We start from the raw sequence: 19,461 nt of genomic DNA on the forward strand, positions 1-19,461 counted from the left end.
GCTCACTATTAATGAATTTCGGTAAATGACCCCCGGGGCTCATTAATAGGAATGGACCTATTTGCAGAGCATTTTTGGAGGTAATTAGATTAAATAGAAAAAAATTATTTCATGCCATCATGTTTACGAGCCTCGTTTGCTACATTTTTGCATCTATGGTCCATAAATATCTTCAGCACTAGTTCTACTGGAATGTCCTCCCCCGTCCATCATCTCTCATGGGTGATCCATTAGAACACATGTCTCAATGTTTTTGCCTTTGGTAGTGGAACCTGCATAAAAAATATACGATAATGTTAAAGGGGTTGTCTGACTACTGCCCCAAAAATGTTAAGCTGTTTGAAGAGGCTGTGGCATCCCGGTGAGCTCTGTGGCCTCCTCCTCACGTACCTCAGTTACAGTGAAAGGGGCTGGGCTGCAATACCAAGCACAGCCAATAACCAATGGATGGCGCTGTGCTTGGTAAGCTGCAGGGAGGACGCAATTCTAACAGGCCTCCTCAAACAGCTGAACAACAGGGGACCACCACTGATCTGATATTGATAACCTATTCTGAAGATAGGTAATCAATGTTACAATCTTGGTAAACCCTTTAATTTTGGCTTCTTGAGAACCTATCATGCTCCAGTACATCTTACCTCTAGTTTGGGTCTTTGGCTTTTGGTCAAGTCTTCAAGCTCCTCCACATCTCGCTGATGAATGCTGGACCTATGACAGTTCTTTATCTTAGCTTGAAGGGGTTGTCCAGTTTAATACACCCATTTGGAGAAGATCATCTGTCCAGGATCCCTATTGTGAGGCTAGATTAAAGGGGTAGTCTCACTTCACCAAATGGCATTTATCATGTAGAGTTAGTTAATATATGGCACTTACTAATGTATTGTGATTGTCCATATTGCCTCATTTGCTGGCTAGAATCATTTTTCCATTACATTATACACTGCTTGTTTTATGGTTATGACCACCCTACAATCCAGAAGCAGTGGCCGTGCATGCACCCTATAGGAAAAAGCACCAGCCTATGGGAGCTCCCATGCTCCTGACCACCAGAGAGGCCAGCCCTTTTTTCTATAGTGTGCAAGCACGGCCACCACTGATGGACTGCAGGGTGGTCATAACCATGGAAATTAGATGTGTATAAAGTGATGAAAAAACAGCAAAGGAAGCAATATGGAGAATCACAATACATTAGTAATTAACTTTCCCTACATGATAAATGCCATTTGCTGAAGTGGGACAACCCCTTTAAAGAGAAGCAGCAAAACCTACCTCTCACTCTGGAGTCTGGTCCTGTCCTGAATTACCTATTGATTTGGGACCTCTGTAATGCTCAGTCTCCCCTGTGGTGGTGCTGCAGAGATATTGAAGACACAGATTGCTGATGATCAATGGAGTTCATAGTCGGGCAACACTTTGTGATCTGCCTACTATCAAGGAACACATCATCAGTAGGGATGGTCCAAAGAAGAGAACCCCTTTAAGGCTTGAGAACACATTGCCTGCAAGATTACACATGGGTAGCCGATGGTTTAATATTACACAATAGCCAGGGATTTCACCATATAATACCACCGAGCAGCGACAGATCGTTCCATAGAAGAAATAATTCCCAGGAGGAAACCTCTTGCAATACGGCACGGGATAGAACATTCCATCAGGTAAAAGCTCCTTGGGCATTTCTATGAAGATACACGGAGGAGCAGTCCGGGCCTCATAGAGCACAATATTGTGCTCCATGTGTCCATGAGGCCCCATCTGTATTATCCAGAAAAAGTTCTGTCTTCTTTTTGGGTCTTCAGCTTCTCAACTACTACTAAAATCCAACTTTGTGCCAGATTTCTTCTCGGACTGTTTATTATAGAATATGACAAAGTCTTAAGAGGTTACTCACCAGCCAGTAATACTGTACTGTAGAAATATCTGGGAGCAAAGGGAAAAAAAAACACAAAAGAACTGGAAGAACCCTTTTTTTTTTTTTTTTAATAAATTTTATTGTTTTAGTACAAAATCAATAACCAAAGTACATAGCCAACAATTCACAGTCCATCAGTCCGTCAAATCCAGTCCATGGACGTAATTGACAATAACTGCGTAGAAACAACCACAATTGTGCAAACATTTTGAAAATCAAATGGAGGACTCTAGCTGAGGAGGATGGCAGGATCCGGAGCCTGGCAAGCAGATATGTACAGCCCTCTGAATAAACAAGAGTTACAGCCTTTGTTTCAATGCCGGAAAGTCCCCCCATCCTCAACATTCCTAGAGATCCCCATGTGCCCAAATATATCTTCGCATTCTTCCCCGGTACAATACATATAGAGCGAGCCGGACAAATGGAGTGTCCCCCTATCTCACCCCACCCACCCACCCTCCCGCCTTGCAGGGAAAGAAGAAAAAAATAAATAAAAATTTCATAGTTAATTAATTAACTGTGTCCCAGTCTTTCCATAAGTTACTCCACTTTAAGTAAGATCCTCTTTGTTTATGAAATATCCTCTCGTAGCTTTTCATTTTCTCAACTAAACTCAGCCAGTTATTACAGTCTGGGGCGGAAGAGGAAAACCAAGCTCTAGAAATAAGTAGTCTAGCCAAAAACATAACTTTGATCAAGAGGTGGCTTTTTGTGGGCTGGTAATTAACCTCAGATAGGTCTCCTAGAACCCATATCCTGGGGGACAGAGGGACAGCAATTTTAAGTTTAGACGCCAGGTTTTTTTGGACCAAACTCCAATACCTATTCACCATTGGGCAGTCCCAGAACATATGTAAGAACCCTTTAAACTGCAATGACATAACTGTTCAAAAAATGCCAATTTTAGCAATCTTTTAAGGAAATTTCTCCTCCATGAGGGAAGTATTATGGTAGTCATATTCTTAAAGAAAGGCACAGTATTATAGTAGTTATATTCTTATAGAAAGGCGCAGTATTATAGTATTTCTATTCTTACACATAGGAGGCAGTATTATAGTAGTTATATTCTTACACATAGGAGCAGTATTATAGTAGTTATATTCTTGTACATAGGAGGCAGTATTATAGTAGTTATATTCTTGTACATAGGAGCAGTATTATAGTAGTTATATTGTTGTACATAGGAGGCAGTATTATAGTAGTTATATTCATGTACATAGGAGCAGTATTATAGTATTTCTATTCTTACACATAGGAGGCAGTATTATAGTAGTTATATTCTTACACATAGGAGCAGTATTATAGTAGTTATATTCTTGTACATAGGAGGCAGTATTATAGTAGTTATATTCTTGTACATAGGAGCAGTATTATAGTAGTTATATTGTTGTACATAGGAGGCAGTATTATAGTAGTTATATTCTTGTACATAGGAGGCAGTATTATAGCAGTTATATTGTTGTACATAGAAGGCATTATTATAGTAGTTATATTGTTGTACATAGAAGCAGTATTATAGTAGTTATATTATTGTACATAGGAGCAGTATTATAGTAGTTATATTATTGTACATAGGAGCAGTATTATAGCAGTTATATTATTGTACATAGGAGCAGTATTATAGTAGTTATATTATTGTATATAGGAGCAGTATTATAGTAGTTATATTCTTGTACATAGGAGCAGTATTATAGTAGTTATATTCTTGTACATAGGAGGCAGTATTATAGTAGTTACATTCTTGTACATAGGAGCAGTATTATAGTAGTTATATTCTTGTACATAGGAGGCAGTATTATAGCAGTTATATTCTTGTACATATGAAGCAGTATTATAGTAGTTATATTCTTGTACATAGGAGGCAGTATTATAGTAGTTACATTCTTGTACATAGGAGCAGTATTATAGTAGTTATATTCTTGTACATAGGAGGCAGTATTATAGTAGTTACATTCTTGTACATAGGAGCAGTATTATAGTAGTTATATTCTTGTACATAGGAGGCAGTATTATAGCAGTTATATTCTTGTACATAGGAGCAGTATTATAGTAGTTATATCCTTGTACATAGGAGCAGTATTATAGTAGTTATATTCTTGTACATAGGAGGCAGTATTATAGTAGCTATATTCTTGTACATAGGAGCAGTAGTATAGAAGTTATATTCTTGTACATAGGAGGCAGTATTATAGTAGTTATATTCTTGTACATAGGAGCAGTATTATATTTGTTATATTCTTGTACATAGGAGCAGTATTATAGTAGTTATATTCTTCTACATAGGAGGCAGTATTAATATTCTTCTACATAGGAGCAGTATTATAGTAGTTATATTCTTATATAGAGGAGCAGTATTATAGTAGTTATATTCGTGTACATAGGAGGCAGCATTATAGTAGTTATATTCTTGTACATAGGAGCAGTATTATAGTAGTTATATTATGGTACATAGGAGACAGTATTATAGTAGTTATATTCCTGTACATAGGAGTAGTATTATAGTAGTTATATTCTTGTACATAGGAGGCAGTATTATAGTAGTTATATTCTTTTACATGGGAACAGTATTATAGTAGTTATATTCTTATATAGAGGAGAAGTATTATAGTAATTATATTCTTGTACATAGGAGGCAGTATTATAGTAGTTATATTCCTGTACATAGGAGCAGTATTATAGTAGTTATATTCTTGTACATAGGAGGCAGTATTATAGTAGTTATATTCCTGTACATAGGAGCAGTATTATAGTAGTTATATTCTTGTACATAGGATGCAGTATTATAGTTATATTCTATTGAGAGCAGTTGTCCCATTTCAGCTGAGACAAGTTCATTACTCAGGGTTGTCAATATGCCCAGAAGGTTGATGACAATTAAAGAATTATATTTGGTTAAATCTATATTTTCAATGGGATCACTGATGTTTGCTTTCTTTTATTTAATGATACTTTAATCAGATTTTCCAGTAAGATGTAGGGACTACTTTTTCACACACACATTATACTTGTTCATGGAAATGCTTTGAAGCAAACACTCTTTGATGAGATATGACGTGGTGCAGCCTCCAGCATAAATAATGTAAGGACTTATAAATGCTGTGTCTTTATATTCCTCCTGTCCTATGATTTACTGCACATACTAAACTGCTTACACAGAGCTGACAGTTATAACATGTCAGGTAATTCTGCATTCAGAGTCACCGGGGAGGGACACCTCTGGCAAAAGTTCAGGAGCCAGTGTTTTGGAAAGATTTGTGTGCCCAGATCCCTTATGGATGGAAGTCCCATATGTTGGATGTGGAATCTTAAAGCAGTTAACTCTTACTCTGCTGGTGGCTATTTTAAAGTGCAAAGACCCTACAGGGTAACATCTCTTCTTCTGCTCCTTCCTCCCTTCTTTTCTGCCTCTGTGTCAATTTACACTGTACTTGTAACATTCTGTCCTGAATGAAGAGCACTCTCATACAGAGGATTCCTTCAGTGCACAGCATTTTGTAGGGGCTTATAAATAGATCAAAAATGTTTAAAAAAAATCAATGCATGGGTCCTCCTGGTAAGATGTGTTAATAAATGCATAAAATCATGAAAAGAATAAAAAAAACATACTTCTAAGCCTCTTTGTTTAATGTAGGGAGCAAAAGTATTTATTTGTATTTTGTGTAAAATGTAACATTTGTTTCTATTATGTATCCCTAGAAAGTTGATACTTGTAGCTGCCAGGTTCATTGGGCACACAAGGGGTTAACGGGCATGGCAGGCGAAAGTGCTTATTTCTTAAATTCATGGCCTAGTTTACTAATCAGATGTCACAAGATGTCAGGTAGGGAGCCATCATTTAAGAAACACAGAATGCAGTTAGTGAAGCAGCTAATGAGCTGGACAGAGGCATGAAGGTGAGCATCCCCCCAGGGGGGGTGCAAATTATCCAAACAGGTGAAAAAAAAGTTTCCCTTCTCCGGGGTATAAGACGGAATGTTCTTCTCTCAGAAATAAGTTCTGAATAAAGATTCATAAGACGATGATTTTTCTCGCCCTCTGTCATGCTCCTAGGATAGACCCCATTTTCCACTGAGTTGCGTCAATGCATTTTCATAATTTTCCAGGTACAATATCTATTCTCTGTCGGGGCTGACGCGTTTTAGACACATTTTTTACAATGTCCAACTGACTGCAGAGAAGTAGTCCAATCTACCCGGTGGTGTACCTGGAAGAGGGCAGCTTGGGCTTGTGCCATGAGTGTTATCCTGTAAGCCACAAGACCTTACCAGGGAGCTGCAAATATAAGCATTACCCTAAGGGGAGAATACCCTGCTATGAGCGAGAACCCGGCTGTGAATATAATATATAAAATCATCATGAAAGCTGTAGGTCAGCCACAACATATAGCAACTCCAGGCAGTGGCAGCCAGCAATATTCTGCCTCTTGTGAAATATAAGCTACTATATGGAAAAGCAAAAAGTTGTGGGGGGGGGGGGTTACAAATGAAGGTTGTGAGAGGCTATCTTCTACCAATGACCTCCTACCCCAATCTCTCTTTGCTTCTTTAGCCCTATATTTAAAAAGGCTGTCCCATGAAAAATATTCTACATTTTTTAAACTAGCACACGGATCTGAATACTTTTGCAATTCCATGTTTTGTAAAATATACTATAGCTACTGAGTTATTCACTAAAATCTACCTGTAAAGCGCCACCTTTCTTTGGATCTCTGTCCACCTTGGTAAAATCACTGAGGTGGTCGCACATGTTCAGTTCCATCCTGCGACTGTTTCCCATCATATCTACTGTTATAAGTTGTGACAGTGACAGGGATAGAGCTGTGATAGCAGATCCTTTCTCAAGCTTGAGAAAGAATCTACTATGATTTGAAACGTTGCTGATGTTAGATGAATAAAGACTCAGGCTTTTTTGCTACAAGAGGAGTGCTGCCTGTCCTTCTTTATCTACCCTGAGCTCTAATAAGGAAAAAGCTGCAGCAGAAGGGAGACACCCCCTGGGCTGTGATAGAGAAAGCTGCAGTAGAAAGGACATGTCCCCTGAGCTGTGATAAAGAGCTGCAGTGGAAAGGATACTCCCCCCCCCCCCCCCCGAGCTGTTATAGAGAGCTGCGGCAAAAAGGACACACCCCCTGAGCTGCCAACTTGAAATAAATCTAGCAGAGCAACTGGAGCAATGAATCCTGGATCCATGTAAGGTATTGGGCTGGTTCTATTTTTGTTAGAAACAGATTTTCATGTACTATATGATGTCATTTTTTTTACATTCAAACATGGGATAACTCAGTACCTAAGCCAAGACTGAATGACTTGCCGGTAGAAATGGCATACTCCCCTCTCAAAGCTATTCTTTTGCCCTATTTAATAAAAGACCTGCCTAGCCCACCAATATCTTAAGGAGACCCCCAACTTTCCCTTTATGCTTTTTACTGGGCCTCTAAGGGCTTGTTTACCCGTGGAGGAGGCAGCCCTGCTCTAAGAAACACAACCTCTCTCATACGGTATTACAAAGATGACTATTGGTTTTAGTGGACACCTTGAGTTCTCTTTTCGGTAATCGTCTTATTCAAGGATGGGTCTGCATTTGCTCCAAGTGAAAAATGTTATTTTAGTCAATAGACTTATAATTGTCTTGCCTTGTTTTAGGTGAATCATGTGGATAAAATACCTCCAAAACTAATGCTCAAGGATCATCCGTCCATTGTGGAGACCATGAAAGACGGAAGGTCTGCCATTCAGATTACAGCCCGGAACCTGAGAGCTTCAGACAACAAAGACCCAGATGAAGACCTTGTATATGTTATTCTGAGATCTCCACATTTTGGACACCTGGAAAATTCGAAAATGGGTAATGACAATGTGACTTATGTAATATTAGTGAAATGTTATTATTGTTAATAAGTTGGTTTCCACTCTCGGTGACTGTTTCAGCAGTGCTTCTCCAGTTGTCCACCTCCTCGGGGTGTCTCAGAGTTCAGTATTTCTAGTGATTGTTTCCATACATGGTTGTTCTCTTCCTCTTTTCATCTCAACTGTTCTGAACTTAATTATCCTGATCAATTTGATGGACCTTCACATAAACTTTCCACATTATAATATAAAGGTTCTTTCTGGTTATTTGTGCTTCTGGTTTGGTCTACATGTGGTCTAGGATCCAAGCTTTGACTTCCTTCTCGTGTACGGGATTGTCAAAGGACTTAACATAAGTCAACAATGCTTTATTGTCATTCTACTTCATGGCCCACTTTCTCATGTATAATCTGCACAATTCTCTGAACCATAACCACAACCATAACTTGCACCATAATGTAGACCTTATCATGAACCATAACTTGACTTGTGACTTGAACTATAACGTGGACCATTACTTGGGCCATAACCTGGACCCTAACATAGCCAATAAACTTAAACATAACTTGGACCACTACATAGACTGTAACTTCAACCATAACTTAGACGGTAACCTAAACCATAATCAGAGCCTTAATCTGGACCATGACTAGAACCATAATATGGACCTTAACCTGAATCATAACTTGACTCATGTGACCTGAGCCATAATCTGGACCATTACTTGGACCATAAATAGAACCATAACAGCGACCATAACCTAAAACATAAACTGGACCATATCCTCTACCATAATCTGAATCATGACTTAGACTATAGCTTAGATGATAAGCTGGAAAAAAACTTGGAAAAAAAACTTGGACCATAATGTGGACCATAACCTGGATCGTCATTGCATTTGAAGATCTTCTTTAGGACTTCAGATGTAAAAAGATTCTTTAAATTGGTTGTTTACTGAAACATTCGAAGTTGATTTGCATAAAACTTTGTTTTAATACTGTACAGAGTGAGCGCTCCATACAGTATTAGAATGTATTGGCTCCGAGGAGCTGAAGTTATTACTTTGTGAAGTCTCGCGAGACTTTGAATAATAAATTCAGAAATTGATTTATACTGTAAAAAAACATTTCTCGAACTCGGGTTTGGTTCCAAGCGGTACCTTGGAACCGAACCCGAGTTCGGGAAATGTTTTTTTACAGGCTAAATCAATTTCTGAAGGTATTATTCGAAGTCTCGCGAGACGTCACGAAGTAATAACTTCAGCTCATCGGAGCCAATACATTCTAATACTGTATGGAGCGCTCACTCCGTACAGTATTAAAACAAAGTTTATTGTGAATCATGAAACATCCGAAGTCGATTCGCTCATCCCTAATCATGATAAGATGATTGTGATCACCAAGTTTTGATCAGTGATCGTGGTCTGGAGAGTCCAAAAGTACGACCTTCTCAATGTCCAATCTCTCTGTTTTGCAGGGGATCACATAGGGCGAACATTTACACAAAGAGAAATAAACCAAAGGATGATTCGTTACATCATAAACCCCATCTCTGGAGTCACTTCAGACAACTTTGAATTTGAGATTTCTGATTCAGCTGGCAATAAGAATTCTCCAGAAATGTAAGTTTATATCCACATTTACACTGTGTCATTAGTACAGCTCTGCCCCATAGAATATATATCCCTCTATCTCTCATATCTATATCTATATCTCTATCTCTAATATCTATCTATCTATCGTAGCAAAAAGGCAGGACTCCAAAATCAGCAAAAAATGAAGAAAATGCTTTTTATTCACCCGTGTGGATACGCAACGTTTCGGCTCAACACTAGAGCCTTTCTCAAGCAGTTATACATGTGAACAGATCATATAAATAATATACAAAGTGCATGTGCAATGCATCATGAATCAATATACATAATTAAACATAAAAAAGCAAAAATAAAGAGGCACATAAAAAGTGCATGGTGCCGTAGTACATCATAATGTATTCATACAATTGTGCACATAATTATCATATCCCTATACGTGATACAGTGAGTGCACCAAATCACATAATACCATGATTAATGTGCATTACAAAACATGATTACACCTGTATACTTCATATGCAAATGATAATTCAATGAATAGATCAAAAGATTAGGCTCCCCGGGGGACAAACAACATGTGTGCACGCTGATAACGGCGTTCATTTGGCGCCAATGCGCGTATCAAGGAAAAATAGAGGAGGCGGAGGAAAGCCAAAAATGTATTGTGCAGGTCTGACATGCACACTGCCACTCTGGAATGGGCGGCAGCCATCTTGGAAAAGGGAAAACAAAAGGGCAAAATGTTCTATGGTCAGTAGTCACTGACAGGCGTCCTAGCTATTGCTATGGCACCCTATTAAAAAAAAGGGCAAGCATGCTGGTAGAGCAATTACAAAGGGCTGGCGTATATTAAATTAAACTAAATTTAAAAAAGAGACAAGTATATAGAAAATAATGCTGGATACTGGAAACAGAGGGGTCTCCTCATTAAAATGGTAACGGAGTGTAAATAATGTGGCATTACTAGAGAAGTGAAGAAAGAGGTCATCACTCCAAAACTGGAGAGACGGCCCCTAACTGTCGGGAAACCAAATGGTTGGACAACCCCGCAAGTGTGGAGCGACCCCCCTTATAGGCCCCCCAGTAGACGTCACTGTAGCCGCACGGTGGACGGCGTGCCCACCACTCCTGGTGCTCTCTCAATCAGCTCTAATGTGACAGCAAGTTTCTTGCCGTATATTTATTATACATTTTAAGTTAAGCTTATTGCCCTTTTCTTTCATATATCCATGATCAGTGATGGTCAGTTCGCCAGCGAACACATGCGGGCTGCCATCTTTAGTAAGGTAGACTCCCCGGTCCGCCGATGCACAGGTAAGCCCTTGCCTCTGCCGCGAGTCGGTCTGAAATCAAACGCAGTCACCGGGAGCAGGCAGTATCAAGAACAGCCGCCGGGGGCCTTCATTGGGCTGTTCTCGGAACTGCCTGCTCCCGGTGGCTGCATTTGATTTCAGACCGCCTCGCGGCGCAGGCACAGGTAAATACATTAATGGCATCAAGTTTCCAGATCAAACCAATTGATTTTGCTGTTTGGACAAAATGAGAGACCTTTTGCTCTATACCCAAACCTGAGCTGAAGAGAGAGATTTAGATGAAATATTAACAACCGTCACTTCTTCTTGGTCGGTGCTGCTTTGTATGTGAGACGTGTCTTGTTGTTGCGTGATTTTCCACCTTCTATGGTGCTTGTGTCCACCCCGTCTGGTGTGCTTCCGTTTGTCTATTGGAAAGGAGCTTTGTCTCCTAAAAAATAATCTTGAGAAGTAATTTTAGGGACCTACCAGTGGCGTAGCTATAGGGGTCGCAATTGCTACCGGGCCCCTGAGCCAGGAGATAAGGAGTAAAGCCCTGGCCCTGGTAGTTTACAACACTTGCGCGCTGCAGGCGGGGCCGGCGGCTAAGTTCAGAGGGGCGGAGGCAGAGCAGTGTATGTAGGTGCAGGCTCAGCCGGAGGAGGGAGTGGTGCCGCTCCCGTGGCAGTAGTGGCCGGACGTGGAGGAGAAGATGCGACTCGCGAGTGAGGGAGGTGAGGGTGGTGACGAGCAGAGATCTCTCTGGGTCACGGTCAGCAACCTGTGTATGAGGCGCTGTCTGAATATGAGGAGGGTTATGAAAAGGGTAGATTTGTTCAGGAGCAGCAGCACAGACGGCTTGTAAAGAGCCAGAATGGTGAACACGCAGCAGCTGGGCAGGGGATCGCAGATCCAACGCGATCCAAGGGCATGTAGAAAAAATGGAGGGCCACAGCAGCGTCTCACCAATAATCTTCTTTATTTAGAATCACACCTCACAACAAGGCATAAAAAATCTTTGCCGCAAAGATTTTTTATGCCTTGTTGTGAGGTGTGATTCTAAATAAAGAAGATTATTGGTGAGACGCTGCTGTGGCCCTCCATTTTTTCTGAATATGAGGAGGGGTCTCTGTGTATGAGGCGCTGTCTGAATATGAGGAGGAGTCTCTGTGTGTGAGGAGCTGTCTCTGTAAGGGGAGCAGCGCGTGGTTGCATCCCTTCCCATAAGTTCCGTTCCCTGGAAAGCTGACACTTATTTGGCTGGGACTGGACTGTGACTTCATATGTGCTCACCAGTGGGAGGCTTTGATGCAACTTGGTCCTGCACGTTCTGTCCTTGTTATTCTGGAAGTATTGCCCTATTACACATTGCTGCGCCCCACACACTTCATAGGGGCTGCTCACAGTAAGGCTGACTGTGCCCTCCTCACAATTTTGCTTCCTTTAAGGCTACTTTCACACTTGCGGCAAAACGGATCCGACAGGCTGTTCACCCTGTCGGATGCGTTCTTTACGCTATTTTGCCGTGCCGCTGGACTGCCGCTCCGTCCCCCTTTGACTATAATGGGGACGGGGCGGAGCTCCGGCGCAGCACGGCAGTGCACGGCGAAAGGCCGCTGGACTAAAAGTCTTGCATGTCCGGCGGCCTCTCACCGCAAACTGCCGTACTGCGCCGGAGCTCCACCCCCGTCCTCATTATAATCAATGGGGACGAAGCGGTGGTCCGGTGGCACGGTGAAATAGCGGAAGGACGGATCCGACAGGGTGAACAGCCTGTCGGATCCGTCCTGCCGCAAGTGTGAAAGTAGCCTTAGTGACCGTCTTGCAATAATGTTGCCCCTTTAATGCCCCTTACAATAGTGTTGGCCCTTCGTACAGCCTTACAAGGCCACCTATACAATAGTGTGGCCCCCTTAGTGCCCCCCTTACAGTAGTGTTGCCCCCTTAGTGCCCCCCTTACAGTAGTGTTGCCCCCTTAGTGCCCCCCTTACATTAGTGTTGCCCCCTTAGTGCCCCCCTTACAGTAGTGTTGCCCCCTTAGTGTCCCCCACAATAGTGCTGCCCTGTAGTTTTAATAAAATAAAAAAGTAATACCCAACTATCCCAGTCCCCAAGATGATTGGAGCACACCTTCCCCCTATCCTGTATTGCAGCTGCCCAGGGGCGTAGCTATAGGGGGTGCAGAGGTAGCAGTCACTATCGGGCCCAGAAGCCTGAGGGGCCCAAAGACCCTTGTGCTTCATAAGAAGACACCAGTATTATAGAACGTGCATGCTGGTCAAGTTACACCTCTGGCTGGAGAGAAGGGGTTAGGTCAAGATTTGGCTTGGGTGGTGCCGTTTCAATTTCTTCCTCCCCGGCCCCTGGCCACAAAGCACAGAGGGAAGGGGGGCCCAAGCTGAATTCTTGCACCAGGGCCCATGAGCCTTTAGCTACACCCCTGGGACCTACGTTTTTTCTTGTTGTCACGAGAAATACCTTTTTGTTCACGTTGGATGTAGTGCTGCCAGAGCTTTGCTTTCTATCTCATATCTGTCTGTCGAGATTCCTATTCACTGACTTTCTGACAGGTTTTCCATGGTTTCATATTGTGACTATGTTTGCAGACTTGAGCTGAGATGGTCTGTATTAGAACTTGCTGAATCCTATTATCGTATTTGTGAGAATGCCGGGACTCTTGCAATCAAAGTGATTCGAGGAGGGAGCAGTAAAGATCCAGCATTTATTGGAATAAAGGTAAAATGTAACATTTTCTGGAAGTTTGTAAACTTTTGCTAGTAAATATAATTGCAGTATTTTGCTGTATAATATTGAGGGGCTGTTCTGGTTTTAAGCACTATTTGTTTATCTGTCAATGAAAAGTACACAACTTTGTAATAAACTTTGAGTTATAATTCCTCACTATTGTCAGGACCTCTGCTTGCTATCAGTGAATATGAACACTTATTGTTTGCATCCAGAGCCTGAAAGGCCATCCTGCTCACATCCAATCATTGGCGGATACAAGGGGGTGGCAACAGGGCAATTGCCCCTCACAAGAATATAGTGAGACCCAGGGGCGGACTCACCATTCCGGGCCCGGCGGCGGCAGGGAGAGATGAGCGCTTCTATTGTGGAAGCGCTTATCTCCATATTCATCTGTATCGCCATCCTCAGGACAGCTATACAGATGAATGGTGCAGAGGAGCAGGGGAGAGGCGTGTTACCTTGCCGTTGCTCTGATAGGCTGCAGGCCTAGTGCTTGTAGACTATCAGAGGCCGGTGCAGGCGGCGCCATGACGTCATCGCGCCGCCTGAGCCGTACAGAGCGGGACACAGGCCGGAAGAGGCTGCATCGCAGTGTCATGGAGGTAATTATAAGTGTTTATTGTTTTAATTATTTTTAGTACAGTATGGCATTAAGGGGGTGGGGCCCTATATACTGGCACATTATGGGGGGAGCACTATGGAGATGGGGGGAAGGAGCACTATAGGGGCATCTAATAGGGGCCCTATATACTGGCACATTATGGAGGGGGCACTATGGAGAAGGGGGAAAAAGCACTATGGAGGCATTATATAGGGGCATTTAATACTGGCACCCAGTTTGGTGCCACTATGGGGAAGGGGGGAGAGAAGAATTATGGGGGCATCTATGTCCTGCAGTCTATAGGGGCATTTTATACTGCCACATTATGAAGGGCACTATGGGGACGGGGGAGGAGCACTATGGGGGCATCTTCTGGGGGCACTATATAGGAGTATTTTGTACTGGCACAAATTATAGGGGCACTATGGGCACCTTAGCTCAACTGAGGGCACTAAGTGTTTTTTGTAGTGGCACACAGTACGGGTCATTGGATCACATGAGAGCACTCTGAAGGACATTGACTCTACTGGGGGCACTAAAAGGAGGTTTTTTGTTTGTTTTTTACTTCCACACAACAAAGTATTTTTTGTACTGGAGCACATTATAAAGGGCTTTATTACAACTGGGAAACTATGGGAGCATTATTACTTCTGGGACACAATTACTGTTGGGGGGCACTATTACTACTAAGTGCACTCTGGCACAGAATTATTACTATTGCTGGGATTTTGGGGAGCACTATTACTGTGGGGCACCTGGCACAGTATCAGCTTAGCACAGTAATTTTTCCCGGGGACATTATGGTTACACTATTAGTGCCAGGGCCACTATTTGCTGGGTGCAGTTATTTTTTAGGGCATTGTGTTCCAATAATTATTGAAAGGGGCGCTATTAGAGTTGAGCGAACACCTGGATGTTCGGGTTCGAGAAGTTCGGCCGAACATCCCGGAAATGTTCGGGTTCGGGATCCGAACCCGATCCGAACTTCGTCCCGAACCCGAACCCCATTGAAGTCAATGGGGACCCGAACTTTTCGGCACTAAAAAGGCTGTAAAACAGCCCAGGAAAGAGCTAGAGGGCTGCAAAAGGCAGCAACATGTAGGTAAATCCCCTGCAAACAAATGTGGATAGGGAAATGAATTAAAATAAAAATTAAATAAATAAAAATTAACCAAAATCAATTGGAGAGAGGTTCCATAGCAGAGAATCTGGCTTCCCGTCACCCACCACTGGAACAGTCCATTCTCAGATATTTAGGCCCCGGCACCCAGGCAGAGGAGAGAGGTCCCGTAACAGAGAATCTGTCTTCATGTCAGCAGAGAATTAGTCTGCATGTCATAGCAGAGAATGAGGCTTCACGTCAGCCACCACTGCAACAGTCCATTGGCATATATTTAGGCCCAGCACCCAGGCAGAGGAGGGAGGTCCCGTAACAGAGAATCTGTCTTCATGTCAGCAGAGAATTAGTCTGCATGTCATAGCAGAGAATGAGGCTTCACGTCAGCCACCACTGCAACAGTCCATTGGCATATATTTAGGCCCAGCACACACACAGGCAGAGGAGAGAGGTCCCGTAACAGAGGATCTGGCTTCATGTCAGCAGAGAATCAGTCTGCATGTCATAGCAGAGAATCAGGCTTCACGTCAGCCACCACTGCAACAGTCCATTGTCATAAATTTAGGCCCAGCACCCAGGCAGAGGAGAGAGGTCCCGTAACAGACAATCTGGCTTCATGTCAGCAGAGAATTAGTCTGCATGTCATAGCAGAGAATCAGGCTTCACGTCAGCCACCACTGCAACAGTCCATTGGCATATATTTAGGCCTAGCACACAGGCAGAGGAGAGAGGTCCCGTAACAGACAATCTGGCTTCATGTCAGCAGAGAATCAGTCTGCATGTCATAGCAGAGAATGAGGCTTCACGTCACCCACCACTGCAACAGTCCATTGGCATATATTTAGGCCTAGCACACAGGCAGAGCAGAGAGGTCCCATAACAGACAATCTGGCTTCATGACAGCAGAGAATCAGTCTGCATGTCATAGCAGAGAATGAGGCTTCACGTCACCCACCACTGCAACAGTCCATTGGCATATATTTAGGCCTAGCACACAGGCAGAGCAGAGAGGTCCCGTAACAGACGATCTGGCTTCATGTCAGCAGAGAATCAGTCTGCATGTCATAGCAGAGAATGAGGCTTCACGTCAGCCACCACTGCAACAGTCCATTGGCATATATTTAGGCCTAGCACACAGGCAGAGGAGAGAGGTCCCGTAACAGACAATCTGGCTTCATGTCAGCAGAGAATTAGTCTGCATGTCATAGCAGAGAATGAGGCTTCACGTCAGCCACCACTGCAACAGTCCATTGGCATATATTTAGGCCCAGCACACACACACAGGCAGAGGAGAGAGGTCCCGTAACAGACAATCTGGCTTCATGTCAGCAGAGAATTAGTCTGCATGTCATAGCAGAGAATGAGGCTTCACGTCAGCCACCACTGCAACAGTCCATTGGCATATATTTAGGCCCAGCACACACACAGGCAGAGGAGAGAGGTCCCGTAACAGAGAATCTGTCTTCATGTCAGCAGAGAATTAGTCTGCATGTCATAGCAGAGAATCAGGCTTCACGTCACCCACCACTGCAACAGTCCATTGGCATATATTTAGGCCCAGCACCCAGGCAGAGGAGGGAGGTCCCGTAACAGAGAATCTGTCTTCATGTCAGCAGAGAATTAGTCTGCATGTCATAGCAGAGAATCAGGCTTCACGTCACCCACCACTGCAACAGTCCATTGTCATAAATTTAGGCCCAGCACCCAGGCAGAGGAGAGAGGTCCCGTAACAGACAATCTGGCTTCATGTCAGCAGAGAATTAGTCTGCATGTCATAGCAGAGAATCAGGCTTCATGTCAGCCACCACTGCAACAGTCCATTGGCATATATTTAGGCCTAGCACACAGGCAGAGGAGAGGTTCATTCAACTTTGGGTAGCATCGCAATATAATGGTAAAATGAAAATAAAAATAGGATTGAATGAGGAAGTGCCCTGGAGTCCAATAATATATGGTTATGGGGAGGTAGTTAATGTCTAATCTGGACAAGGGACGGACAGGTCCTGTGGGATCCATGCCTGGTTCATTTTTATGAACGTCAGCTTGTCCACATTGGCTGTAGACAGGCGGCTGCGTTTGTCTGTAATGACGCCCCCTGCCGTGCTGAATACACGTTCAGACAAAACGCTGGCTGCCGGGCAGGCCAGCACCTCCAAGGCATAAAAGGCTAGCTCTGGCCACGTGGACAATTTAGAGACCCAGAAGTTGAATGGGGCCGAACCATCAGTCAGTACGTGGAGGGGTGTGCACACGTACTGTTCCACCATGTTAGTGAAATGTTGCCTCCTGCTAACACGTTGCGTATCAGGTGGTGGTGCAGTTAGCTGTGGCGTGTTGACAAAAGTTTTCCACATCTCTGCCATGCTAACCCTGCCCTCAGAGGAGCTGGCCGTGACACAGCTGCCTTGGCGACCTCTTGCTCCTCCTCTGCCTTGGCCTTGGGCTTCCACTTGTTCCCCTGTGACATTTGGGAATGCTCTCAGTAGCGCGTCTACCAACGTGCGCTTGTACTCGCGCATCTTCCTATCACGCTCCAGTGCAGGAAGTAAGGTGGGCACATTGTCTTTGTAGCGTGGATCCAGCAGGGTGGCAACCCAGTAGTCCGCACAGGTTAAAATGTGGGCAACTCTGCTGTCGTTGCGCAGGCACTGCAGCATGTAGTCGCTCATGTGTGCCAGGCTGCCCAGGGATAAGGACAAGCTGTCCTCTGTGGGAGGCGTATCGTCATCGTCCTGCCTTTCCCCCCAGCCACGCACCAGTGATGGACCCGAGCTGCGTTGGGTGCCACCCCGCTGTGACCATGCTTCATCCTCATCCTCCTCCACCTCCTCCTCATCCTCGTCCTCCTCGTCCTCCAGTAGTGGGCCCTGGCTGGCCACATTTGTACCTGGCCTCTGCTGTTGCCAAAAACCTCCCTCTGAGTCACTTTGAAGAGACTGGCCTGAAAGTGCTAAAAATGACCCCTCTTCCTCCTCCTCCTCCTCCTCCTCCTGGGCCACCTCCTCTTCCATCATCGCCCTAAGTGTTTTCTCAAGGAGACATAGAAGTGGTATTGTAACGCTGATAACGGTGTCATCGCCACTGGCCATGTTGGTGGAGTACTCGAAACAGCGCAACAGGGCACACAGGTCTCGCATGGAGGCCCAGTCATTGGTGGTGAAGTGGTGCTGTTCTGTAGTGCGACTGACCCGTGCGTGCTGCAGCTGAAACTCCACTATGGCCTGCTGCTGCTCGCACAGTCTGTCCAGCATGTGCAAGGTGGAGTTCCACCTGGTGGGCACGTCGCATATGAGGCGGTGAGCGGGAAGGCCGAAGTTACGCTGTAGCGCAGACAGGCGAGCAGCAGCAGGATGTGAACGCCGGAAGCGCGAACAGACGGCCCGCACTTTATGCAGCAGCTCTGACATGTCGGGGTAGTTGTGAATGAACTTCTGCACCACCAAATTCAGCACATGCGCCAAGCAAGGGATGTGCGTCAAATTGGCTAGTCCCAGAGCTGCAACGAGATTTCGCCCATTATCACACACCACCAGGCCGGGCTTGAGGCTCACCGGCAGCAACCACTCGTCGGTCTGTTGTTCTATACCCCGCCACAACTCCTGTGCGGTGTGGGGCCTGTCCCCCAAACATATGAGTTTCAGAATGGCCTGCTGACGTTTACCCCGGGCTGTGCTGAAGTTGGTGGTGAAGGTGTGTGGCTGACTGGATGAGCAGGTGGAAGAAGAGGAGGAGGAAGCCGAGAAGGAGGAGGTGGCAACAGGAGGCAAAGAATGTTGCCCTGCGATCCTTGGCGGCGGAAGGACGTGAGCCAAACAGCTCTCCGCCTGGGGCCCAGCTGCCACTACATTTACCCAGTGTGCAGTTAGGGAGATATAGCGTCCCTGGCCGTGCTTACTGGTCCACGTATCTGTGGTTAGGTGGACCTTGCCACAGATGGCGTTGCGCAGTGCACACTTGATTTTATCGGATACTTGGTTGTGCAGGGAAGGCACGGCTCTCTTGGAGAAGTAGTGCCGGCTGGGAACAACATACTGTGGGACAGCAAGCGACATGAGCTGTTTGAAGCTGTCTGTGTCCACCAGCCTAAATGACAGCATTTCATAGGCCAGTAGTTTAGAAATGCTGGCATTCAGGGCCAGGGATCGAGGGTGGCTAGGTGGGAATTTACGCTTTCTATCAAATGTTTGTGAGATGGAGAGCTGAACGCTGGCGTGTGACATGGTTGAGACGCTTGGTGACGGAGGTGGTGGTGGTGGTGTTGGTGGTACATCCCCTGTTTGCTGGGCGGCAGGTGCCAACGTTCCTCCAGAGGCGGAGGAAGAGGCCGAGGCGGCAGCAGCAGAATAGGCCG

General features: G+C 44.5%; 1 protein-coding gene across 1 annotated transcript in view; it reads left to right on the forward strand.

Moving 5' to 3' along the window:
- Positions 1-19,461, forward strand: part of LOC122943407 (FRAS1-related extracellular matrix protein 1-like) — a 171,358-nt gene that overhangs the window by 115,309 nt on the left and 36,588 nt on the right. Inside the window, exons 26-28 of the mRNA XM_044301115.1 lie at positions 7,555-7,756; positions 9,235-9,379; positions 13,251-13,380. Coding sequence (XP_044157050.1) covers positions 7,555-7,756; positions 9,235-9,379; positions 13,251-13,380 — 477 coding nt within the window. The remainder of the gene's footprint in view (positions 1-7,554; positions 7,757-9,234; positions 9,380-13,250; positions 13,381-19,461) is intronic.

The sequence above is a fragment of the Bufo gargarizans genome, chromosome 7, assembly GCF_014858855.1.
Source record: "Bufo gargarizans isolate SCDJY-AF-19 chromosome 7, ASM1485885v1, whole genome shotgun sequence".
Classification (NCBI taxonomy): Eukaryota; Metazoa; Chordata; class Amphibia; order Anura; family Bufonidae; genus Bufo; species Bufo gargarizans.